This window comes from Clarias gariepinus, chromosome 18 (assembly GCF_024256425.1).
Source record: "Clarias gariepinus isolate MV-2021 ecotype Netherlands chromosome 18, CGAR_prim_01v2, whole genome shotgun sequence".
Lineage (NCBI taxonomy): Eukaryota > Metazoa > Chordata > Actinopteri > Siluriformes > Clariidae > Clarias > Clarias gariepinus.
This window is the reverse complement of record NC_071117.1, coordinates 27590043-27617884: the sequence shown is the minus strand read 5'-3', so window position 1 is coordinate 27617884 and position 27842 is coordinate 27590043. Positions and strand designations below refer to the sequence as shown.

General features: G+C 38.5%; 1 protein-coding gene across 1 annotated transcript; it reads right to left on the bottom strand.

The window, feature by feature from the left end:
• Positions 1–532: 532 nt before the first annotated feature.
• Positions 533–27166, bottom strand: LOC128506899 (ATP-binding cassette sub-family G member 4-like). Its single transcript, XM_053477513.1, has 15 exons — positions 27082–27166; positions 16681–16909; positions 11445–11562; positions 11083–11215; positions 10914–10964; positions 10581–10726; positions 9481–9604; positions 8618–8732; positions 8303–8439; positions 8113–8211; positions 7830–7998; positions 7568–7668; positions 3290–3448; positions 3085–3203; positions 533–1273 (listed from the first exon to the last, which is right to left on the bottom strand). The coding sequence occupies exons 2-15, from the start codon at positions 16898–16900 to the stop codon at positions 1048–1050; spliced, it is 1917 nt and encodes a 638-aa protein (XP_053333488.1). The 5' UTR covers positions 16901–16909; positions 27082–27166; the 3' UTR covers positions 533–1047.
• Positions 27167–27842: the final 676 nt, after the last annotated feature.

Below are 27842 nucleotides of genomic sequence, written 5' to 3'. Positions count from 1 at the left end.
GAGTTTCCTACAGTCTACCTGAGCCTCCAAGAACGAACTGGAGTCAATTTTAATTTAAACACTTCTCCTTTTATACTGAACTTCCAATGTCACACAGTATGAATGCAGATCAATCCCTGCTATCCGTTTTACCAAAATGAGGATGGGTTCTCTCTTGAGTCTGGTTCCTTTCAAGGTTTCTTCCTATTATAATCTTATCATTTTGGTTCATATACGTTCACATCTCATACAAACTTAAATAATTCTTTTGATTAAATTATTTTGCAAAAATGTCAATTGTTAAAAGCGCTATACAAATAATATTGAAATTTCAAATAAATGAAATAGAATTTTTATCATTCATAAGTATGTAGAAAGAAACAATAATTTCTTTAATAACATAGTCATCAAATTTACATTTGATCACTTTCGAGGCGCAAGTAAGGATTATCGTCATTTCTGTTTAAAAACATTTTGTAAGTCATTAACAATATCTGCAGAATTCAGATACAAAAACATAACCATAGTATCAACAAACAAAGCGTAAACTGTACACAGATGATGCAGGTTTATTTTTAAAGAGTTTTCACTCAAAACATCAACAATCTTACAAAAGGTAAAAATTTTTGTTTAAGTAAAATGTTGCTTGCACAAGCTCGTCCCAGTGTGTCTAATAGTAAGTCTTATAATATCCAGAATCTTGTCCAGTCTCTTTACCTCATCAGGTACACACCTGAACTTTTAAAACAATTAAAAACTTAAGCAACGTGGACTCTTGTTTTTCGATGACTTTAACCAGCAGTTTCTGCATTTCATTGGTCATCAGATAGTCGCTCACATACAGTACGAGCTCCGCATTCTTAGACAGTTACACATTTCTTCATCAGACGTCGTTCCTGTACAGTCACAACTTTTTCTAAACTATTTCCTTTAGATGTAGCCTCGTCGCCTGCTAACGCATTCTGTATTTCTGAAAGCATGTCTTCGATGTTAGTGGTGTGTCTCAACTCGTGAAAAAACGTCTTGGTCACACCACAATAAAACAAATGTAACAGTTGATGTCAAGCCCTAACGTTCAGATATGACTTTGTATCGCAGTACTAGATAAGTGACTAGCCGAAGAATGAGGAAGAAAACCCCCAACACTATGAAGTCCACATAAAGCTCTGCGTCCTCGACGTCCAGCAGCTGCAACACCTCCTCAGGCTTCTGGAATTTACAGACAACATCTGGGCATTCCAAGTCTGTCCGGTTCATTCCATAAATGGATAGAATCACACCCTCAAAGCCATACCTGTGGAAGAGTTAAACTGCATTATATCATAGCACTGCTGCAATGAAGGTTTTGATTATTTTTCCATAAGATCATGGCTCAGTGTTTGCTAAGGAAATGCTTATTTATCAATTTTGTCATGTGTGCCCAGTTTTAAAGCTGTTCCACAATGTCAATTTAAATATTACAAACAAATATAAATTTTATATGAAAATTTAAAGGTGGCATAGTGGTTAGTACTGTAGTCTCACACTTTCAGAGATGGGTGTTCGAAACTCGGCTCCTTTCTCTGTGGAGTGCACATGTTGTTCCTGTGCTTTTTTCTTTTGGGAGCTCAGATTTCCTCCCACAGTCCAAAGACATGCAATGCAAGCTAATCTGCATTTACAAATTACAATTAGTGTGTGACTGTGTGTGCGAATGTTTGTGCTTTAGTCCTGTGATTGTTTGGTGCAAGTTCACTGATGTAGGTTCTCCAGGTCCCCTACAACCCTACACTGGATAAGGGGTATAAGGTAATGGGTATATGGATGTAAATATAACATAAATAGATGTATGTAGAGTTAAATGGTTCATTTATTGACCCTGCCCACATGAGTGTGTGTCATGGGAGAAAATAACACTAGTAGAGCTGCCCCATTCACACCACAAACAAAGTTTGGAACAAAGTTGAATACAAGCAAGTTCTTAAAAGTCCCCTGATTGGATCTTTGGGGTAATGTACAAAAATCTCTTGATCAGCCATAAAGTTACATAACACCAGTAAACTGGTGGCAGAATCATGGCCACCTAAGGCTCTTTTACGCCTGTGAGGAGTAAAGGCCAGTCAATCTTGTCTGAGCCCACAAAAAAGGCCATTGTAGCACAAATTGCTAATAAAGTTAATGCTTAGCAGAAAAAGAGTTCAAGGTTATTAAGCTGGGCCCGTATTCACAAAGCTTTTTAGAATTCTCTCAGTGAGCTCCTATCTTAGCTTATAAGGTCCTAGCTGAGAGTCCTAGACTAAAAGTGATTTAGAAAACTTTGCAGAGCAACTCTGAGTAAGGAAAGTACAAAAAGCTTCGTAAGGAGGTGTGGTTGACCCTGTTGCTGGGGAAGACGGGCAGTTCAAAGACTGTGGTAGTTTGATAAATGAGTAAGGATCTAAAAATGTGAAAATAGAATATATGATAGAATAGACAGTAAAATCATAATGTTTGTGTATAAAGAAAATTGTATAATCATGATTACAGGCTACTTTAGAGAAGATTCTGTCATAGGCGAAATATCTTAAAGTTAATTAAAACAGGCAAATTTCCATGCAGTAGTTACTATATTTAAGTCCTTACATTTATTTACCATACTGATTTTATTACTTGTAATCCATTTCAGATTGATGAGAGCAAAATGGCTAAGCTTTTACCAATTTACATGATTGAACGACAGTCTGTTTAAGTTCCACTTTTGGATGGTATGTAGCCAACAATCCAAGAGGGATGGAAGGAAGTTAAACAACAAGAAAACAAAATTGGGCAGAAGAGCAGTGTTTACTATTTGCTTTACCTTAAGTTTTTGGAGAATGGTTATCCTCTGCTTTAGAAACTGTTAAGCCTCTTGAGTCCCCCTCTCTACTCTTAACAATTTTTCCCTTAGGAGCTGTTTTTAGGGCTAAGATGTTTCATGAATTTTTTTTAGAATTTCATCACTAGGAGCAACTTTTAGGCTTAAAAGGCTTTGTGACTACGGGTCGTGGTCACTAGCTCCAAAAAATCCTGAATGTAGCTGGGTGGATTGTTCAGATTAGACCTGCTGCAACATGATACTTTATTAGAATGATGAAACCTGCCACTGACCTGATATAGGAGACATAGGAAATCCACTGTAGGTAAATTGGGATGGTGTCGAAGTTGACAAAGAAGCCAGAGAATAGCATGACCGGAATGGACGTCACAGGTCCAATAAATGTGGCCACCTGCAATGAAATATAGTGTACTCAGAAAATCCAGAAAAAAAATACCATGCTTATAGCGGTGTGTGCATCTGCATTTTTTTACATACCTGCGAGGAAGGAGAGGCAGCTCCAATAAGGAGACCCAGAGACTGAGCGACCAGGGCAGTGCATATCGACAGAGCCATGAAGAGCACAAACCTCTCTCCTTCAGGTGGCTGCCCGGTTATCCAGTACACTATACTACAGTACATAATGGGACATATGACCTGTGTGTATGTGTGCAGGGAAAAGAGAAAGAGACAAATCTGGTAAGAAAATATTTTGTGACTATTATTTATCCAGCATGATGGTTAAATAAATTACACCACATGGCTTAGGAGGAGCTCTTTAGGGAATCATTTGTTTTTCATCTGTAGGCAGAGCTAAAATCTGGACTTGTAAAACGTGTAAAGAAACTACCCAGGTCTTCTGCCCCTCTCAAAAACCCTGGACCAATGTCAGATTTGACATTCACTACAAAAAAATTCAACGTATGAAACTGTATGAAGCACAATGAATGAGATTTTTCAATTGTCTAATACACCACACCCAGGGACAAATTAATGCACAGGTCTGTAGTGTCAGACATGGTCACTACAGTCAGCACCGCCAGACACATGCATTGCTTTGACAGGCCTCTACTGTAGCTGCCTTCAGTTGCTTCTTGTTTTTCAGACTTTGGTAATGACAGACCAACCTCCTTAAGAGAGTTCTTGACATTTCTAGATGTTGTGAAAGAAATGTTGTTGTTCCCTTCCAAAGGCTACACTCAATGCTGCGTAAAAATGCTATGGGAATATATTTTCGTGTGGCCGGTTGTGAAACGTGTGTATCAAACATGCCAAATTTTGGCTTATATAACCTTGGTCGGGTGACATCATTTGATGAGACGCACCTGCAGGTTATAAATAGGTGTGAACCCGGAAACATTCCTCAGATCTTTTGTCTTCACCGCTTTGTGCGTGTGTGTCAGCAAGCATAATAAAATACATTTAAAAAGCAGATAAAAGTATATAAAACTCACCAGCAATAATGGCGAAGTTTAGAGCTAGATGTCTAGATGTCCCCCTTCCTGCGAAAATTTCCTTTCAGAGGGCAATCTACATACTTTCTGCTTTCAATCTACATACTTTCAATCTACATACTTTCTGCTTTGAATGTTTGGGTGAGAAGCGCGCTCTCGAAGGGCTTAATGGAGAGTGCGAGCATTGTGATCTTCTTCCCATGAAGGTGCTGCGCGCGCATCTCTCATTTAGGGAACCACGAGCCGCACTGCACTCCTGGGGGTCGCAAGCTGACCTCGCCAAGGACACTCTCCTCCGATCCCGAAGTCTCCCCTTTCACTTCACGAGCACACTTCGGTGCTTCTCTTGGGTGTGTAGAAGAGACTTGCTCCGCTGCTTCTGTGGAAATGAAAGTAGCTACCTCTGAACGCTCCTCTAAAGATGATAGAGAGTTTGAGGAGTTGCTTGAAGTCATAACGCACGCGACATGGAGTCAGGCTACTACAGTCGTTAATTCTTGGTCCCTAAGAAAGACGGGGGACTGCGTCCAATCTTGGATCTTCGCGGGTTAAACCGCTATCTCAAAAAGTACAGATTCAAAATGTTAACTGTTAAAATTATTGTTTCACAAATCCAACCAGAGGATTGGTTTGTTACAATAGACTTGAAGGACGCATACTTTTACATAGAAATTTTTGCCACAACACAGGAAGTTCCTAAGGTTCACTTTCGGGGGAAAAGCTTACCAGTATCGGGTTCTTTTATTTGGTCTAGCTTTCTCACCCCACACATACACAAAATGTATGGATGCAGTCCTGGCTCCCTTGCGACTCCAGGGCATCCGCATTCTCAATTATAGACGACTAATAATAGACGACTGGCTGATCTTAGCCTAGTCTCAGCGGCTAGCGCTTCGACATCTGGATGTCGTCTTAGCACATCTTCATTCCCTGGGATTGAGACTCAACGCTACGAAAAGGTTTTCTTTCCGACTTAGAGGACAACATACTTGGGTGTCAGGTGGGATTCGATCACTATGCAGGCACAATTGTCTCCCACTCGTGTCAAATCCATCCTCAGCGCCCTGAAAGAAATCAGACTAGACCAGAAAGTGACGATACATCACTTTCAAAAATGTTTAGGCCTCATGGCAGCTGCATCCGCGGTGATACCTTTGCACATGAGAGCTTTTCATTTGTGGTTAAGAGCCAGGGGATTTCATATGAGGGCCAACCCCCGAAGGCAAATAAGGGTTACGCGCAAAGGACTTTATACCCTTTCTATGTGGTTCAGACCCCGGTTCCTGACCTTGGGTCCCACTCTAGGTCCGTCTTGTCGTCGCAAGATGCTAACGACAGACACTTGCCTTACCGGCTGGGGTGTAGTCTTGGATGGCCGTCCAGCCCAAGGGAGCTGAAAAGGCCATCTTCTCGCAGGGCACTTAAATTGCCTCGAAATGATGGCTCTATTTTTGGCCCTACAGCACTTCTTCCAGCAGCTGAAAGGCTACCATGTTCTAGTGCGGGTGGACAACACATCGGTAGTCTCCTACATAAATCGCCAGGGCAGACTGCACTCGCGCCGCTTGAACGAGCTAGCGCATCAGGTTCTGCTCTGGGCACAGGACAAGTTCCTGTCCATCAGGGCAATTTACATTTCAGGGCACAGGAATGTGGGAGCAGATTTACTGTCCAGACAAGCTGTGACACACGGAGATTGGAGACTCCACCTCAAAGCGGTCAGTCAAATCGGGGAAAGATTCTTCAGAGCAGAGGTGGACCTCTTTGCCTCCCATGAGAAGGCACAATGTCTCCTCTACTACTCTCTGACTCATTCAGCTCCCCTGGGTCTGGACGCGATGGCCCATACGTGGCCCAATTTACTCCTTTATGCATTCCCCCCCAATAGCTCTGCTCCCTGGAGTCCTGGCAAGGGTCCATCAACACGGTTTGCGCCGCTTACTGATAGCGCCCCGTTGTATGGTTCAGAGTATGGTTTTCGGATCTAATATCTCTTCTCGACGGCTCACCCTGGATGATTCCAGTGAGGAGGGATCTTCTGTCTTTGGAACCTTCACGTTTGGCCCCTGAACGGGACCAACTAAGTCAAGCTGGTCTTCCAGCCAGCGTAATTGACACTATCCTAAACGCTAGGGCTCCCTTCACTAGGAGAGCTTATGCCCTGAAATGGAATGTATTTGTAAGTTGGTGCATGACGAAGAAAGTAGACCCAATCCACTGCCAAATTGTTTCAGTGCTGGAGTTCCTGCAAGAAAAGTTGTCCTCGGGCTTGTGCCCTAGTACCCTCAGGATGTACGTGGCCACTATTTCAGCCTGCCATGTTCCGATGGAGAGGGTTACTGTGGGAAAACAACCTTTAGTTGCCCGTTTCATTCGTGGAGCTAAACAGTTGAGGCCACCCACTCGAGCCACTACCCCTTCGTGGGATTTATCTATCGTGCTCGAAGGTCTAATTGACACTCCTTTTAAACCACTACAGTCAGCAGCTGACAGGTTTCTGACCCTTGAGATGGTTTTTCTTATGGCCATTACCTCTCTAAAGAGGATTAGAGATCTGCGCGCCTTGTCAGTCTTCCCATCTTGCCTAGACTTTGCCCCTGGGCTAGTCAAGGCTATTTTGCATACTCACCCGAATTATCTTCCGAAAGTTCCATTTTCAACCATGCACCCTGTTGTTCTTGAAGCCTTCTGTCCTCCGCCTTTTACAGCTTCGGAGCAGGAGAAATTTCACCTACTGTGCCCAGTACGTGCTCTTTGGATCTACATCCACCGGCCACCAGCCAGTGGCGTAAGTCAGAGCAGCTTTTTACATGCTACAGTATGGAGCTATGGCCACTACACAGACCTTGTCACATTGGGTGAGACATGCCATTGCTCTCTCCTATGAGGTGCGTGGACTCACTTCGCCTCTAGGAATCAGGGCTCACTCTACCAGGGGGATCGCTTCATCTATTGCACCAGCAAGAGTTATTCCCCTGCAGCAAGTGTGTGACGCGGCGGGTTGGTCCTCTTCGCACACATTTGTTAGATTTTATAGTCTGGATGTTCATGCCACTCCAGGCTCACAGGTCCTCGAGTCAGCTTCCTAGACATGGTTCTGAGACCTCTCGGCCTTGTGCGCACACGCTACACAACCTGGGGGTCCAGACACTTGCAGTGCGGCGGCGTTGGTACTCTCGTTCCAATAGCGATTTCACGTAGCATCGAGTGTTATTTTAAGGTATCTTGGAATTTATGTCGTTAGGGCTACAAACAACATTCCATAGTTCATATGCTAATATAGTTTGTACAATTTCTAGAATAAATAATATAACCAGCATACCTGGAAAGGAACATCAGCCATAGTCTTAGCTAGGTAGTAAGCTTTCAAACTGTACCAGTAGTTCAGATGCTCCCTTATAAGCACTGGCAACTCCAGAGGAACTGGGAAAAAAGTAGCAAAGAAGTACCCAATTGAAGAATTTTCAATTGCCTCATTTATTACCGCTATGATGATCAAGAATATCCAAACAACTTCAGTTGTCAGTATAGTCAGTGGTGATCAGAAACACACACACAGTGCATACGACAACAAAAGTCCTTACATGTGAGGACGGTGGGCATTAACGCAGCAAACATGAGAAAAATCATGGAGCAGAAAAGGAATCCAGTGTTGTTAAACGCTTTGTTGGCATCGTTGCCGATATTCATGTACAGCAGGCCAATCAGCAGTCCAATGAACAAGTGCGATATCACCCTCAGGTGGGTCAGTACCTGGACACACAATTACAAATCCTCAAATACGTTGTGTGTGGCAATCAACACACTATAAAACATTTAGTCAGAATATTCAACACGTAAATTGTATTAAATTTTAAGAAATCTTACCTGGTCTCTATATATAGCGATGAAGGTTCTTTTGAAAAGAATATTAAACTGTGTGAGCATGCTGGTGGCAAAGGTGTGTTGTTCAATGTGGCCTGAATCCTGTGCAAACACAGCAGAACATGTGTGAGGTTGATAGCTGGAGCAGATAGACTGACATTGTTTGTTCACGACTGAGTGTATTGTCACTCACGTTGTTATACAGAGATGGGCAAGATGATGTAGCATCACTCTGGTCACTGGAGCCACCCTCTGAACACATGCCGCGCTGCTCTGCCTCGAAGAGCACAGGATTCCAATCACCATACTCTCCTGATGCCACCTCGATTACTTGTGGAAAAAACAGATGGAAAATCTGTGTTAGGGACTATAGAGGCTACTGTATATCAAAATGCTAAAAAAACAAAAAAAGTCTAAATGGAATAAATGAACAATGATCAATTATAAGTCTGACTTTATACGTTTTTCCAACCACAGTTTAAATAACACATGCGCACATCATACATACTGAAGTCTGCAGGATTGTGATAAGTAGGGCAGTGGAGACCAAGGTTCTTCAGATAGGGGATGAGATATGGAATGGTACCCTTATATATGCACTGCCCCTGACTCAGAACATACAGCTGTAACACAGAGCACAGACAATAGAGGAAGTGGGTTTCTGATTAAAAATTACATAAAACTAACACATAATAGTTTGTCAATGTGTGGATTATGTGGATATACAGGGGGTTGGACAATGAAACTGAAACATTGGCCAATTTAGTGTTGGAGGTTTCATGGCTAAATTTGACCAGCCTGTTGGCCAATCTTCATTGATTGCACATTCCAACAGTAAGAGCAGAGTGTAAAGGTTTGAACATTGTATCCTGAAGGCGGTGCCATGTATCAGGATGATAATGCACCAACACACACAGCAAGACTGGTGACAGAGTGGGTTGATGAACATGAAAGTAAAGTTGAACAGTTCCCATGGCCTGTACAGTCACCAGATCTAAATATTATTGAGCCACTTTGGGGTGTTTTGGAGGAGCGGGTCAGGAAACGTTTTCCTCCACCAGCAGCACATAGACCTGGCAACTATTTTGCAAGAAGTATGGCTCAAAATCCCTCTGGCCACTGTGCAGGACTTGTATCCGTCATTTCCAACACAAACTAATGCTGTATTGGCCGCAAAAGGAGGCTCTACACCATACTAATGAACTACTGTGGTCTAAAACCAGACGTTTTAGTTTCATTGTCCAACCCATGCATTTATAATTAGAAAATTAACTAATCACTGAGAAAAATAAAACAGGTGTGGTACGACCCGAAGTAAATTTAGTATACAATTTAGTATTTAGTTTTTAAATTTTAAATACTGTCTCGTACCTTGTCAATCATTTCAAAGACTTTAGCACTGGGCTGGTGGATAGTACAAATTATGGTTCTTCCACCCAGAGCAAGAGACCTCAATAGAGAAACCACCTGATAACAGGATGCGCTGTCTAGACCACTGGGACACACACACACACAAACACAGAAATACACACACACATGGCAAAAATAGTTTATAGAAACAGTACTCTCCATATTATTAATACTGGGGTGATTCATTGAAGTCATAAACAGCGATGACTAAGGATTTTAGAATGTATGACAGGTTTTCATTTAATTCAATTCTAAATTATTTACCATTTACTGTCCACTTGATTAGGAACACCTGACCGTAACCTGAACGTGAGCTATCTATCCGCATGATTTTACGCATTTCACCTTATACGGCAACCTCTGGTTCTGCCTCAAAGTGTGCAGTTTCTCCAATGTCCACTGGAAGGTGGGTCCAAAAAGTGAGTCAAACCCCCTTTTCCACCAAAAAGGTGTTAATTCATGTCTGATGCTAGTGCCACTTTAGAGCCAGTTCAATAGCAAAGAGCCTGCGTGGATCCAGAACTGTCTTTGTTTTTCCATGTCATGTCATTACCATAAAAAAGTGCTAGAGGCAGAAAAACGCTAGAAGCTACATCAGTGATGAACTTTACAATAGCTTTGCGAGCAATTCTCCTAGCTTTATCATACCCACTGCATATTGACATATTGATGGCCCCTGCCGTGAGCGTCCCTTTGTTCTAGACCCAGCAAAGTGTTGGTGCTGGCATGGAAGTGTTGTTTCTGTCTGAGGGCCAGTTTGTAACTGAGGTAGGTACAGTAAGGGTGTTCCTATCAACAGTCAGGAGCTGTTTGGTCTGTCCGAATGCCCATGGCATTATGGATTAACCAGGATTTAGACGGAGTCAACTTCTGCCAAGATGACAAATCTTATGGGTGATGTCATGGAGTGTTTTTTCAGTTCTTTTATACGGTCTATGATTTCACCAGAACATGACTGGCTGATTGGATCATTGCATGATGAAGCATCTATACAGGTGTTCCTATGTAAAAAGCAGCCAGTGAATGAAAATTGACATATACACATAAAGGTGGTACGGAACCTGGTAGGCTCATCTAAAAACATGACAGGTGGGTTGTTGACCAGCTCCAGTGCAATAGCCAATCGTTTACGTTGACCCCCGGAGAGAGCTTGTGTGCGAGTGTGTGCGCACTCCTGCAGGCCTAGAGCGGTGAGGATCTCATTCACCTGCGACAAGTTCAGATGCAATGTTATAAGTGTGTGAATTTTATGTATACGTTTATCAAAAGGTTTAAATAGTTTATAATAATAGTTTGTTATTGTTATTAAGATAATTTATCATGAGCATCTTTTTGGCACCATCACAGAAATGAGATTAGGTGGTGTAAGCTAAAACCGTTTCTGTTTCACTCACCAGTTCCTTCTTCACTTCCATGGTCTCCTTTAGCTTAAGGTTGGCTGAAACCTGCAAGACAGGATGCACATCATCACTGAGAGGAATGTGATCAGTGGAACAGAGGAGACAGAATGTGGTTTGTGAAAGTGTTTGATAAATAAATGTTTAATCGGCCTGGAAACCTTACCATCATGGCCTCCAGTGCGGTGAGGTGTGGTAGCAGCATGTCATCCTGCATTATGTAACAGGACATCTTCCTGAAGGTGCCGAGCTCACGCGGTCGCCCGTTTACCAGGATCTGACCCTCCATGCCAGTCTCTCTAAAAGAGAGAGAGAGAGAGAGAGAGAGACTTTAATAGGGAATAAACTTTACACTGTGGAATAAAGTTAAAAAAATGTAAATAAAAAATATGAAAAGAAAAATTTATAAAAATAAAAGTAAAATAAGATTAAATACAAAATACAGTTAAATAGGATGGATGATGTAATATTTAAACAAACAAATAATCAGAGCACTGGTTTTATTGTCCCCAATAAACTCTCACTCACCTGTACCCAGCAAGAACATTCATAAGGGTGGACTTGCCGGACCCCGAAGGCCCCATAATCCCGATGAGCTCCCCACTGCAAAACTTCCCCGACAAACACTTCAGGAGCTCCTTGGATCCTGCACATTTGAGACACGTTAGATCTTTCTGCTTATCCACTCCTTATCCTACAGCAATATATTTTTAATGTTCTGTTAGAATAAACAGTATTTACATGAAAGATTCTGATTATAAATATGTGGCCTGTCAAAAGCCTTCACACTCTCGGTGTGAGGAAATCACAAGTCGCAGGCAAGGTTTCAGACATCTTTAGATCAAAATACTAAACAAATTCTAATGTCTGTGAAACAATTTAATTCCTGTTTTCACTTACATTTGAACAGTTACACAATCACCTGCACAATTCTTTTTCTTTCACTCTTGAAGTTAATAAGACATAAAAATGCAGCTTGTTGTGTTGACAGTAACCAGAAAGTCATCCTCTGCTCTGTATGTTCCTGAAGGTTTAAAAATCTAAAAGATTTAAAGTGCTGAGAAATGTTTTATTAAATCCTTTTGCAGACAACATCAACAATTATACACTACTCGGTTTATTTGGAGTAAAAGCCATAAACCTCTCTGTAAAATAGATTTCTCTGATGCACGTGTAAGCATGAGGGCAAAGCCTGAGCGCCACGGATATCATGCTAAGACCAACAGACGGGAAAGTAATTTTAAATTCTTAATGGTATAATGAAGACAGAAGGTTAGAAGAATAAACCATAGAGGTTGTGGACAGTCTTATGAGATTTCCTTTATATGTCCACTTAATCGACTTTAGAAAATCAGCTAACTGCTGGGTTCCTGGGTTGAATCCCAAATAGCATAAATGGAAACAATCATGCTATAGGGTGTACAATCCTCATTCCACAGCTGCTCTCTCTCCTCTTTCCAGGACTGTGGAGTATACTGAGCTAATTTCACTTGTCCTGACAGTCATGTAATAAAGGATTGTTAGAATACTTGTGACGTGGAGTGAGTGATGCATATAGTTAAATGTCCCAGTGCCATTATGCTCTACAGTATTTCACCACTCATGGAATGCCTCTCATCACCTAAATGATTTTTGTCATCTGCTTTAAACAAGGTAATACAGGCACCCCTCTGCAAAAGGAGCTCTGCTCTTACTCCCTCTGCATCCTCACAACTATCCATATTGGTGTTGCTTTATGAAGTACAATATAGTGTTCAGTTAGAGTCTAATTTCATTTTCTTGAAGATGGACTTAATATGAATAAAAAACTAACAAGGATTCCCATTTATCCTGGGAAGGAGACTAAAATTGAAAACAGCTGACAAAATACCAATATTTTGCACAATATTTATTACTTGTTATTTGCACAAAACTTTTTTCTATCTTCGATCCACAAGTAATGTTGATTGTTTCTCATCCCACTACTTTAATTCATTACCTCATCATCACGAAGTATTGAAATGTGCCATGTTCATAATTCATATGAGGACCCGTATGACAGGATGGCGCCACCGCGCATAGTCTGCTGTCCTACTCTGTTGTGTTTTTTTATTAAATGCTCTGTTTATTTTATTTGTCTCTTATGACGCATCATCTCACTTGTGTATGATCGTCTGACACTGTTAAATATACAAGAAACTATGAACAACACGCCTGATTGCACCAACAGTGGCCATTCAAAGACACCGCCACCGTTTATAGTGTCTGTACCTGCGTATGTATGATGTCCTGTTCATTTCCATATTCATTGCATCGCAACAAGAGGTGTAGGTGAAGGCCTACCTGTGCTCCTGTGTGTATAATCCTGACTTTGCTTTAAATAAAGTAAACTGAATATGGTAATTTTGAAAAGTTATCGGTGGCTTAGAACGGCTGTCCCAGATGGCGGGTGTTCACATCAATGTCGCCGGCGGGTGACGATCAGGGCACGGGGCTTTGTCCAAGGAAATCTTAGTTTTGTCCATCCAGTCAACTGGTAAATGAGTCCTTTAAACTCCTTTGACCTGACAATAGTAAATGACCCTTACCATCAACATGGCCACATACTAGACCTTGTAATTTCCAGAGGTGGGACAAAGTCATTGTTTGGCAAGTCACAAGTAAGTCTCAATTCATTGCCCTCAAGTCCCGAGTTAAGTCCCGAGTCAAGACAGGCAAGTCCCGAGTCAAGTCCCAAGTCAAAGCCAACAAGTCTCAAGTCAAGTCCAAAGTCCTACGGTTTGACTTTCGAGTCTTTTCAAGTCTTTTTAGCAGAAAAATAAAATGTATACAGATTATGTATGGTTGTAAGATCTGTATTTATTAAACAAACCTTTTTTTATGAAAGAACATTGTTTAGATACATAAAAATACAAATGTTAGTAAATGCTAGTAGCAATGTAAAATGGTAGCACATATTCTCAATGAAGTAGGCTACTTCATACAAACAATAACGTTGTTTTCTTCACAAAACATTAAAAAACTTTGCTCCCTACCTTGTGTGATACACTCACGTAGGCTACCTCATACAAACAATCTAGCCCCCTCGTGAAAAGGGCACAGGTAACGCGCATTTAGGAGAAGGCTCGCCCGCAAAGGGGTATGCGCGGACCACTGAGCTTCTACGGAGCGCGATAAAGAATAAAAAGGACAGTTAGTGTTTTTTAATCCCTGACGAACTCTAGCCATCAGGATGTGTTTCGCTTGTTATCTTGGACATATTTAGAATGATGAACCTCGGCTGAGTCACTTGTAGGCTGTAAACATGTCAGTACATGCGTTGTATTGTTTATATTTAATCACTGGTATACACTACCCATGATTTACTGATTTCTTCATATGCAGTTTGGGTTTATTCAAATAATGTGAACTAGTGAATTGACATCACACGGATAAAATGTTAATTATCTCGCATAATAATAATAATAATAATTATTATTATTTTATTATATTATTATTATTATTATTATTATATTATATTATAATTAAATATTATATATTATAATAATATTATACTATTAAATACTATTAAATATTATATATAATAATAATAATAATATAATATTATCACATTATTTGAATAAACCCAAACTGCATATGAAGAAATCAGTAAATCATGGGTAGTGTATACCAGTGATTAAATATAAACAATACAACGCATGTACTGACATGTTTACAGCCTACAAGTGACTCAGCCGAGGTTCATCATTCTAAATATGTCCAAGATAACAAGGGAAACACACCCTGATGGCTAGAGTTCGTCAGGGGATTAAAAAACGCTAACAATTTCCTTTTTGGCCTTTACTGCGTTCCGTAGAAGCTCAGTGGTCCGCGCATATAGCCAGTTTTTTATAGCCAAACGAAGCTACCTTCGGTATCATTTCGCGAACTGGCGCGTGCACGTTATTGTCACGTGTTGGACGCTGTCGAATCAAAAGAATCTACGGTACTTTGATTGGATGTCCTGCCGAATGCGCGCATGCGCTCTGTCACACACACACGCGCACAGACACATAAACAGAGATAGAGCGGACCGTGTTAACATACTTTTTATCTTTGGGCTTTTTATGGGAAGTAGCAAGTCTTTACAAGTCAATAGGCGCAAGTCCAAGTGAAAGTCATGAGTTATTTATGTTAAAGTCCAAGTCGAGTTGCAAGTCTTTTTATATTTTGTCAAGTCGAGTCTAAAATCATCAAGTCACATGACTCGAGTCCACACCTCTGGTAATTTCACATGTAATCTCCAGTAGCCAATTCAGAAATAATTGATATTTGTGTTTCAGACCACTTCCCTGTTATCCTTGAATTTACTGTTTAACTATCTACTATAAAATCTTGTACTAGAGCCTGCCGCCGCCATTCCATCACTCCCAATACAAGATTTTATCTCCACCCTCTATTCCACCTGCTCAGGGATTTTGGACTCCATTGCACCTTACAAGGACAGACCCATGAAACCAGACCCTTCTCTTAATGATACTACGCGTCCCCTCAGGCAGAGCTGCAGAAAAGCCGAGCACTGGAAGAAGGATAAAGTATCACTGGGTATATTGCATGATAATCTCTCTGACTATCAAACACAAAAATCCATGCCATGGTTAGAGTCAATTCCAATTCTGATAGTCTTGTCCGTGTGCATAATTATATGCAGTGCCCTGCTGCCACCTGATTGGTTCACTAGATCTTTGCATAAATTATCAGGTGTTCTTATTAAAGTGAAGAGTTACTGTCTACTGTTGAGAAAAGAAATGCTATAATATATAAAAAAAAAAAAAAAATTTATATATTTTTAGAATAAAGATTTTCTCCATATGTGAGCTTTGAACAGTAAGAGAAAATTTAAAATTGAATGACATTATAAATAGTACATATCTGAAGATCACACCGGCATGAGTAACATCACACTTAATTTACTCTTTTGTGTACTCTGATTGTAGCTCTTCGATATTTGTATTGATGCTGTAATACAGTCTGAAAGAGCCAGACAGATGGGCAGGGGTGAGACAGAGAGTGAAACCTGGGCACAAATCCGTCCCATTTAAAAAAGTTTTTGAATGTTGGTTTGGAGTAATTTTCGATGAATTGCTCAGGCCTACATGACAGACAGACTGACAGACAGAATGACCTGGAATGCATCAGTATTCATCATCAATATTGATCCCAGAAGTGAATGAGAAAATGAAAAAAAATATTGCCCCTGCTATGTGTCTCTTTGAGGGCAAACTGTTTAACCACCTAGTTCTGTGTAAGCACTTGGCAGAGAAAGCTCGCAAGTCATTGTAACTGTGTTTTTTATCATAGTTTTTTTTTTGTAAAGAAGATAAAAACACAGATAGATCATTGAAGAAATAAACCAGTGTTAACTACTGCCAGATATCTGGAGTAAATGTAATTAATCTATGCTACATTATATTTATCAAACTTTTATGTATGTATATATATATATATATATATATATATATATATAGTAAGTTTATGATTTAAATTCACTAAATCAAAAAGATAAAATCCTATTTTAAATTGACAGCTTTTAGATTTTTAATCAATATGATGGTCTATTAAAGAGCATTCTTGTTGCTGATCGTATTGGCTTTGTCTTGGCATGTGTACCCCTACAACTAGCGTATCTCCCATTATACACGCTATAAACGGTGGCGGTGTCTTTTTCAAATATCTTTATGCAATCCTTAACTTAAAACATATATTTGGTAAAAGTTCCAACTGTACTGAACTATAGCCTTGTTACCTCTCCTCCTCCAGCGAGGGCCCTCACGGACAGTGTAGGAAAGCCCAGTGAATTCCAGGTCTACAGCCGAGCGCTGGGGCAGGTGCGAAATCCTCTGGGCCTCTGTAATAGGGTTCTCCATGGGGGTCTGGTTGGCGGCATCCGGAGGGGCTTCTCCTGACCTTTTGGTCTCCTCTATGGGGATGGAGACTGACCCTTGCTCTGAGGACTTTTTATCCATACCAGCAATCTGTAAAATAGACACTGTGAGAATGTCTTAACAAGATTACATTGTTACATGGTACATGGTATAAACTGTATTTATACGTCCTGATTTTCTTCCTAAATTCTTTTTTAATTTTTTGTTTGTTTGGTTTCTCTACCCGGGTAGAGGGTCGTGGTATTTTGGGGACAGGAACAATGCAAAATGTTTTCCACAGGGCAGGGACTTTCTGTACAGCCAGACTCAGGCCAAACAGGTGCGGTAGGACCCCATATAGTTGAGGAGCACAGGATTTCAGGACCCTTGGGTTGATTTTATCCGGACCTGCAGCTTTTGTAGGGCAGAGCCTGCTCAGTCCGCATTTTATATGGTCATCTGAAATGTTGATTGATGAGAGTGCAGAAGTAGTACAAGGAGCACATGGAGAGGACCCTGTATTAAAGCTGAAGTTGGAGATGGTGTGAGACAGAGGGACATTAAATCTGTTAAAGAAGGTGTTGAGATTGTTAACACGTTCCACATCACCCTCAATAGCTTGGCCACTCGTCTTTTAGCCAGTAATGCTCCTTATGCCTCTCCACACCTCTCTCATGTTGTTGTTCTTCAGCCTTTGTTCCAGTTTTTTGCGGTAAGACTCTTTCCCCTCCCTGATTTTGCCAGTTAACATACTTTGAACCTTCTTCGCTGCTTCCTTAGCACCAGACCCAAAAGCCTGTTTGTTCTCATTTAAGGAAGCTTTAATGTCCTTGGTGACCCAGGGTTTATTGTTGGGGAAACAGCGAATCTTTCTCATAGGTACACAGGTCTCCCCACACAGAAGTTTATGTACTCTGTAATGCAGTCTGTGTAATACTATTTTGTAATTAATTATAAACTGAACAGGTAGCCAGTGCAGGGATGATAATATTGGGGTTATATGATCATATTTTTTTGGATCTAGTGAGAACCCTGGCGGCTACATTTTGGACTAACTGTATTATAACTGTATGTTTATTGAGAATGCAGGACAACCACCTAGTAATGCATTACACTAGTCCAGTCTGGCGGTCATGAATGCATAAACTAGCTTTTCTGCATCAGATACGGATAAGATGCTCCTAAGTTTGGCGATATTTCTAGGTTGGAAAAAGGCTGTTTTTGTAATATTGGAAATATGATTTTCAAAGGACAAGTTACTGTCTAATATTACACCCAGGTCTTTTACTGTCGAGCTGGTAGTAACAGTACATCCTTCTAAACGCAGGCTGAATTGTGAGAGCTGTTGTGTACTGGTTTTTGGGCCACTAAGTAATATCTCTGTCTTATCTGAGTTTATTCAAAGAAAGTTATTGGTCATCCAATCTTTTATGTCCTGGACACACTCAGTCTAGACAACTCAGGAGAGATATGGATCATTTCTCGATACAGCAAAGAATGAATAATTGCCATGGATGAAAATTGAAAAAAAAAAAAAAAGAATAGGTGGAGCTAAAAATTTATGCGACAAAAAGAAATGGCTTTAAAAGCAGATTCTGTAAAATTCTTCAAATTAACAGATTCTGCCTTTGGCGTGAGGGGAAATTACAGTTCCACAGGCTCTGACAGCTTTAACATTACGGTCAGGGACAGTGAGTCTGGATCCAGCAACCTCAGGGTCACTGATGATGATGACCAGCACTTCTCCCCTTCTGTACCCGAGCCAAGTGAAAATCAACTGAACGGATAAACTGGAATAAAATCAGAGGCAGCATTAGCTCGGGCTAGTGAACTAACTTATATTAATTATTATTGTAGACAATATTAATTCAAAATAAGGCTGAGAAAATATTATTTTGAAATAATATTGACTACAATAATAATTACTAGCATGATCTGATGCTGCTACTGATTTTATTCCAGATTACCTGTTCAGTTTGATTGGCATCATTTTCACTCTGGTCGAGAAGAAGAGACGTGTTGGTCATCATCAGCAGGCACTGGTTCATCATCACTGACCTGCTGCACTTGCAGCTTACACTGATTGGTGTATACTTGCTTGCTGATACACTGAGTGGTTTATCTTACACCGACTGCATCAAGATGATCCTCCCTGACCTGCTAAAATATTGTCTTTATAGTTTTATATTTTGTTTGTCTTAATGTTCTTTCCTTTGTTTTACAAATATGACCCAATATACACTACCGTTCAAAAGTTTTAGATCACTTGCAAATTTCTTTGTTTTTGTTTAGTGATTTATTTTCTACATTCTACAACAATACTGGGGATTTCAAAACTATAAAATAACACACATGGAATTAGGTAATTACGTAACAACAACAAAAACAACAGTTAGTTGTTATTTCAAGACAGACAGGTCGGCCTTTCTGTAATAGTTCTTGCAAGAACAATATTGTCAAGTGCATTTGCAAAATCCATCAAGCACCATAATGAAACTGGCTCTCATGAAGGCCGTCCCAGGAGGGCGAGACCAAAACCTACCTCTGTCTCAGACGAGAAGTTCATTTAGAGTTATCAGCCTGAAAAATGACCAATTAACAGCACCTCAGATTAGAGGCGTTATGAAGTCTTTACAGAGCAGAAGTAGCAGAAACATCTCACCATTAACTGTTCAAAGGAGATTTATGCATTTTTTGGACGCCTTCAGCATTCCTTTACAATGTAGAAAGAGACCCCAAACTTTTGAACAGTAGTGTATGTTTAGTGATTGTTTTAAATAATATACTTAAAAAGCATTTATTTCTGTATTGCGTTATATTTTTATACTAGTAAGTTGTGTGCTAAGTCAAAAGTCACGGAAGATGATGGACTGGTGTGTTTGCTCATTTTAGCAGATCAGATAGAGATAGATAATTTACCAGTAGACACTGTACTGCCACCTACTGCATAGAATACATATTGCACCATTAGACCTAAATCGATACTTCATGCACTGAATAAAGGAGCAACCAATTATCGCTCTTTATTGACAGAACGACTCATTCTGCTAAAAAAAAAAAAGCCACATTATGAAATAAATAGGCCATTATAAAAAACAGGATTTTGAAATAAAAACTGAGTTTGAAAAAATGACATTTTGAAATAAAAACAGTATGAATTAAATAAAATGCCTCTGCAATAATCTTTGTTATTAGGAAAAAATTATTTGCAGAGTGCAATATATTTCACAATAATAAGCTTTTTTTCCAAATATGTTCCATTATTTCACAATATCATTCTCATAGTACATGTATGTGTCTTATTTATTCATAGCGTTATTTATTTTATCATGTCCTATTTTTTATTTAATTTTGAACACTTTGCAGTTTCATAGTCTATAGCTGCACATACAATTCTGAAAACATCTAATTTAGTTTTTGTCCATTTTCGCCGGCTCATGCTGCAAGTGGTATGGAAGTATATTAGTGCCAAAATTCCTCAAAGAAAAATAGCAGGTTGAATTACATGAACTGAAAAAAATGTGTTGCAATAAAAATGTTTGAATTTTTCTGCATTGCAATTTGATCTGAATTGAAAAAAAAATCCTTAAAGCATTTACCATGTTTGAAATTTTTGCTACTGTAATTAATTGTGGTTGTATATTTCAAGAGAAAATGTAATTCCAGGATTTAAAATTCAATGCAAAAATATTAAAGTTACTAAATTGCAGTTCAAAAATATTTTCAACTTTTAAAAATACAATCTTCATTATTTTTCAATCTTACAAATTCAGGTCGACAAAATTCAGGTTGAAAGGAAATAAAATTCAGGTTGGTAAAAAGTTCTCACAGGGTAATGTGAGAACTGACCAGAGTTACTAGTGCAATTATAAACAAAAACTAGATATATAAAAAAGATTTAAATAATAAAAATATAAATTACAATAAAAAATAGAAATGGGGTTAATTGCAGTGCAGCCATTGATGTACAATGTTATATGTGACAAAGTCACAGTGCGACAGGTATTTATAAGGCGCCGTATAGGGCTGAAATCAAACTTCACTCATACACACACATATGAAACAGTCACACACACATACATATATAGGCCTACTACTAATTGTTCAAATAACTACATGAAGACTTATGACTTTATACTTAATATTAAACTGAAATGTTGTAATTGCGTTGCATAAAATAATTTATATAGTTTATTTATATTATATTTTAATCAGACTGACATTAAACCGTACTATGCACACTTTACGTTTTTCTTAATTACAAAGTTTTTGTGTTTACCTTTATTTATAAGCAATATAAATTTAACAAAGTGTAAACAGCATGTATGTTGTTGTGTGAATGAAACAGCGCTGGCTTTGAATATAGCGTTTACGGAAGAGGAGTAATTTTTAACACATACACACTTTATTGTGCAACTGGCAACCCGGCCTGTTAGTTAAGAGGGCTGCGTTCCGATCGGTAAGTAGTTTGTGAGAAGTAGACTACACAGGGAGCAGGAAGCACACTTTAAAGTACACTGCGGCACGGACAGAAGCAATCGGCTCTCCACTGCTCTTCCTCTGATATCCCGGATGTAAAGACCTGTATTTTATTACCTGAATTTTGTCGACCTGAATTTGTAAATTAAAATAATGAAGATTGTATTTTTAAAACTTGAAAATATTTTTGAACTGCAATTTAGTAACTTATTTTTGTTATATTATTTATTATAATTTGCTTGGATTACATTTTCACTTAAAATATACAACCACAATTAATTACAGTAGCAAAAATTTCAAACATTGTAAATGCTTTAAGGATTTATTTCAATTCAGATCAAATTGCAATGCAGAAAAATTCAAACATATTTTTTGCAATACATTTTTTTTTCAGTTCATGTAATTCAACCTGCTATTTTTTCTTAGAGGAATTTTGGCACTAATATAATTCCATACACGTGTTTTATCTCTGACTTTTTATATCTGATGGGAGCAACAGTGTCTAATATACTGGTAAAAAAAAAAAAAAGTGTCCAAGCTGCTATAGGCACTTCATCTAGATCGTCTGCATTTAGGGGTCTAATAAGAAATTGGGCAGATTCGGCAAATTACTTGTGAATCTGTCTTTAGTAGTTGGATTCATATTTCTAACAAATCGATAATGGGGAGACACAGCTAATCTGTTCTACGGGTAGAGTATATATCAGGAGGTGATGATCTGTAATGTCATCACTTTGAGGTAAAATCTCTATATTAGAGACATCTATATTTAAATACATTTAAATTAAATGTACATTACATTTATTGTGAATACATGGAAACTTCACATAAACAACAATTATAGCATAACAGAGGTCACTGTTTCTTTTTCGTACTGAGCACTATAGTAATTAAATCAAATATCAAATAACTCAGATCAAGTAAAGAACAGAATTATCATACCGTCGGTGTCCGAGATGACCAGCAAATGATGCACTTCCCTGACTCACGTGTTACTCTAACTGCAGTCTCTTGACTTACACCTACGCTGTGACGTCATAGTTATCCAGGGGTAGAGACAGTGAGGTTGCGACTCTCTATCACAGATGGTACTTGTACGTTGAGCTTGTGCTTTTGCCCCACTAGTAACTGTGAGGTCATACTCTGATTGTGTCACAGTTGTTCCTCGTCAAATGACTTTAGCTCCACCCACTGTAAACCCGGATTTTATATCTAATCAAACAATCAATTACAATGTACTAAATAATTTAAGTTTGATTGCATTACTATTATAGGTAAGTATATTGTACTAATTTGTAATACAATATACTTGCAATTTGATAGTAATGTAATAAGTTAATAATTTTAAGTTTAATTGCTTAAAAATAGTAAGTCTTAGCCGTGGCCACGCCTCTTTATCTCCATAGAGACCGAATTTAAAGTTGATGATTGGCTGTTTCTTCAGGCAACACACGCGATGAACGTGCACGCGCCATTTCGGTTATTTCACCCGTCTGATTTGACCACAATCCGTTTTCCACCTCCTCTTCTTTTAATTTGGTTTTCTTTCACTCGAGAGGCTGATTTTGAGCGTTAAAATATCAGCTTGAAACAAGTTTTATCACCTGTTACTTGGACCGCCGTTAACGGAGCTGGTGTACCGGTCGCTGTGGGTGGACGTTGCCCCGCATTAACCTCCCGCCAGGTGACCGAGCCGAGGCTGCTGCACCGAGCAGGTCGGACTGCTGTTTCACAGTCTACTGAATCTGGTGAGTGCTATTGGCGAGAAGTATAAACCTGCTGCTTTTTTTTTTTTTTTTTTTTTTGCTGTATTTTGCACTGGAGGGGCTGAGTGTGGCAGTATTAACTTTGTTGTAATGTTGTAATGTTCAACAATTTTAGCTAGCTAACTGGGAACACGAACGCGCATTTCACGTAATTTCACCCACTAAATTAGCTAGCTATATTATATAACGTTGTCTTATCACCTTTTCTGCTGTTTTGGAGCAGTACAACGTGATGTTTTTTAGTTTGATTGTCATTTTACCTGTTAGTCACCTGTACGGGAATTTAGCCACCTGATCATTTCATGGTCTGTTTGCGAGCAGTGAAACATGCTTTAACCAGTGTGATAGGATATTGTCCACCTCTCCCCTCATTATTATTTTTTTTAAGGACCGCTTGGTATTAAACTTTTACTTTAACGGTTTACAGAATGGTTAATTTTATGCACATGAAAAATATAAATAGGTGGAGGTAAATGGAGGTACTTTTTCTTGTACAGGACTGCATTATCTAACTGCTTAATTGCAGTATATCTTCTCTTTGTTAATCTGGTTTTTTTTTCTATTAGGATGTAACTAATATGGACTTGTACAGTAAAACACCAGAGTTCTCAAGAAAAACCTCAGCTCAACCTATCCAGAGTGGACATCATCTTGGAAGGGAGTGTGGTGAAGGATAAACTGGCCAACATGCCTCAGGCTTTTTTGGACTGATGTATGCTCTGCACCTGGACTATGATTAAACCTCTGTTTAAATAATAAAGAAAAAAAGGTTTATAAGACATGACTTGTTCTTGAATTTCATGTTTGAAGTTTAAATAAAACAGGAAAAGAATATACTGTTTCAATTTTTTTTATGTTTAAAAAAATAATAATTTAAACTCTCTAATTTAAGTTAAATAGAAATAAAAAATTCTCACTTTAACTTAAGATATTAAGGGGTGTGATTGGGTAAAGCAATTGATATTACACACGATTTTAAGTTAAGTCAACTTAGCATTTAAGTTAAACTTACTTAAGTTTTCATTAAACATTACTTAATTTTTTAAGGCAACCAGTTTTCTCAAATTTTTTAAGTAAACTCAACTTGTCTGGGCTTACAGTGTACACTTATTTTAGCTTCACAACTACAATTGGTTGCATAATCAACTAACTAACTTAATATTTTCCTCAACACAGCTCATTTGTATTTTCAGGTCGAGCATAAAAAGATAGAAATGCAAAATTATGATTAATTAGGAAAGAAAATGCAAAGTGGGAGGTAAAGATCTCTTGTAAGTATGATGTGCACCTATATCTTTCATCAGCTGAGGCATTTTTTTTTTACACCTAACAGCAATGCGCAGATAGACCGGCCTATTTAGTATTCGTGTTGGATCACTTTCTTTTTTCCATATACAATACCATATACAACCATGTTTACGCGTGCAAATTTTATGACATGCTAAATTTACACACACTCAAGAACATGATTAGATAAGCCTTTTTTTCCCCCATAATTACAGGAACTTAATTAATACTAAGTTTCTGGTATAAAAGCTCTTCAAAGCAATTTACAAATAAATCTTTTCTTATCCAGCTTATTAGGAAATTAGGTCCATAGTGTCAAAGTTTTTGTTGAAAAGGGACTCAATGGAAAGTTAAAAAGGTGCTACTTTTAAATGTACTTAATAATAATAATAACAATAATAATAATAATAATAAATCTTAAACTGTCATGAAATAAAGACAATTTATTTTAAAGCAATTATGCCATTGTGCCTTAAACATAGTTAGTTCGATGGTTATATGCATGAATAAAGCATAGTTTACTAATGAATTAATGAGTAAACATGTATGATGTAAACACCCCAAAATTACCATTACCTAAAATATGACTTTTTGTCTAAAAAACTTCAATTTGACAACTACTTCTAATACTCTAGCACAGACCCAGGCATTTTAAGGTCTGCGGGCCAAATGCGGCTCGTTGGCCGATTCTGACTGCTAAAGGTTGCTTGGAATTAAGAAAATAAAACCTACTTTCAAAATTTTGCATAAATGACAGATGCAACCTAAACATTCAACTTGACTTTGATGCACTTGTTAAAGCTCTACAGAGGCTAGATTTCTCTTAATGAACAAGAAAAAAAGCTGAAACATGTTTACTTAGATTTTTTTTCTGTCCTGTTTGGCAGTTGGACAAAAATGTTGTGAGTTATGTTACATTATTATTGGCATACAAAGACATTGTGGTATCTTAATAGAAAGTTAAGAAATTTAAAAACAGAAAGCATTGTGGGGTTAATGTGACTGAGTTACACGTTGCACACTTACCATTGTTATAATTTCACTGAATAAATTCAGTTTTTTGTAAAACAACCTCACTCTCTCATTATCTAACAATAACACATACTCTTACCAGCTTCTGTAAACAATGCCATTTACCTATTTCAACGTAGAAACAAAATTAGTAACCAGAGTAGATTTTAAACTTTTGGCCTGGCCCTCTACAATATTTTCCGCTTCTCATTTGGGGAAAATAAATTGGCCACCCCTGCTCTAACACATGGCATTAGCAAAAAAACAGGCTAGATTAGTTACACATATTCAATTAATCAGCAAAATAGCAAAATCTACCTAACATGCTTTTTAAAATTAGGTAGAGTTCATGTCGTCTAGGAAAACAACTCATTTTATAGGAGTTTTTGTCTACTCCAGCATATTGGAACATTTTAAGGGGGGCGCTCATCCTCAAGCTCCATGCAGCAGCCTTGTGCCTTATCCATCTAAACTAAAATGGTAGGATTTTAGAGGGCTTTTTATGGAAAAAGGTGGGATTTTGGCTTAGAAATGTAATTAGATAAGAGTGTCAATATTGATTTTAATAATACACAAGTAAAGCATAAATAATATTTAATGATAATGATTAAGTACTATACCCAAATAAAGTACTTGCAATACAATTGTCTTGTAAATGAAGGCACAAAGGCGATTAACATTTACAGAAGTCTTTGTAGACCACAAATAGAATGATGAGAAGCTTAGCCGCAGTAAACCACATTTGAGTAGTGCAGTTTTGGGCGCAAGACGTGCCTAATTGACTTATAATGGGTATTTTAGCGCGTAACTAGTCCTGTACCGTTCTGTACTAGTTCCGTTACCGTGGGCGGGGGGGTCTTCTTTAACAAATTTTAGCGCAGAGCAAGAATTTGGTAAAAAAAAATCTCAAATTTACCACATCTGATGAGGTTTGCAAGCTGTGTCAGAACACACTCACATCTCTTTTTCTCTCTCTTTATCTGACACACACACACACACACACACGCTAACAAGGATTATTAGTGCCCAAGCACTATGACATCTCATGTCAACATGTAAAGAGCACTATACTTTTCCTAAGGTGTTTTTTTTCGCAATATTTGGGGCTTTTTGGGGTCTTTATGTGCTCAAAACCGCTGTCATTAGGATGCATAGCTCATACACACTTTCACGTATGCACACGAAACTCAGTACACATTCAGAGGTCATTGAGCTGAACAACTTTTGCATGTCATGGGCTCAGCTCAACAGGAAGTCAGTTATTTTGGGTCGTTCGCAAAACGCACCCAATGGATTTTGATTTACTCCTCCTAGGAAATTTATACGATCACCACCAAACTGGACCAATGTGGTCTAAAATCTTCAATGATGCAAAATTGATATCTTAAACAGGTCAGCTGTGATGATGCCTTAAACATACACTGAAAAGTGGTTAAGAACTTTTCTCGTGGCATTATATTGGGTGACATTTATGTTAAATGATATCATAGTGTGACATCACATTGAGTGACATCATATTGAGGCACACACAGACTGACACAGTCACAATTCCCCCATTCTACACATTCACACAACACACAACACTCAACATTGTTTCCAAATTACAATTATAAACACTTATTCTTTAGCAAACATTTGCTTTTTTATGTAAGCAAAAACAATACAGGCGAAACAAAGAATTAAATTCTATTACAAACACCTTTTGTTGGAGCAGTGGAGTAGCCATGCTTTATGCTTTACCTTATAGCAAAACACAGAAGTAATCCAAGCGAGTTTTGTTCCTGGAGTCTCCACGCACAAAGTGTCTTCTGTTTACACGCGTTGGGCACAAACTTTGGTTTTTATGGTTGATCTGTTACCAGATATCTTAAATCATATAATATTTCTATAATATACAAATATGCAAGAAACAATCAAAACAAGTCACGTTTCCATGGTATTTGTGATGAGCATTACTGTGTAACAGTCCGTTGTGGTGCAATAGGCTCTCTTCGGGGCACACACACACACACACACACCACTTCCTATGTTACATATTGGAAGAAATATGATGGGCACATACCATCACATGGTTTCTATGTCCATTTCAGTTGACTGTATGACTATTTAACAATAAAAATTTGTATTTTGAGATATATATACACTACCGTTCAAACGTTTGGGGTCACTTGCAAATTTCTTTGTTTTTGTTTACTGATTTATTTTCTACATTCTACAACAATACTGGGGATTTCAAAACTATAAAATAACACATATGGAATTAGGTAATTACGTAACAACAACCAAAACAACAGTTAGTTGTTATTTTAAGACACAGAGGTCGGCCTTTCTGTAATAGTTCTTGCAAGAACAGTATTGTCAAGTGCATTTGCAAAATCCCTCAAGCACCATAATGAAACTGGCTCTCATGAAGGCCGTCCCAGGGGGGCGAGACCAAAACCTACCTCTGCCACAGACGAGAAGTTCATTTAGAGTTATCAGCCAGAAGCCTCTGAGAAGGT

What these genes read in the sequence shown, in the direction of transcription:
- LOC128506899 (XM_053477513.1), bottom strand. Translation starts at nt 16,900, where the DNA reads ATGGATAAAAAGTCCTCAGAGCAAGGGTCAGTCTCCATCCCCATAGAG. An exon ending in TCTTTGAAATGATTGACAAG is followed by an intron (nt 8,733 to 9,480) that starts GTACGAGACAGT and finishes TCTGTGTTACAG; the next exon opens with CTGTATGTTCTGAGTCAGGG. An exon ending in TCACAATCCTGCAGACTTCA is followed by an intron (nt 8,440 to 8,617) that starts GTATGTATGATG and finishes TTTTTCCACAAG; the next exon opens with TAATCGAGGTGGCATCAGGA.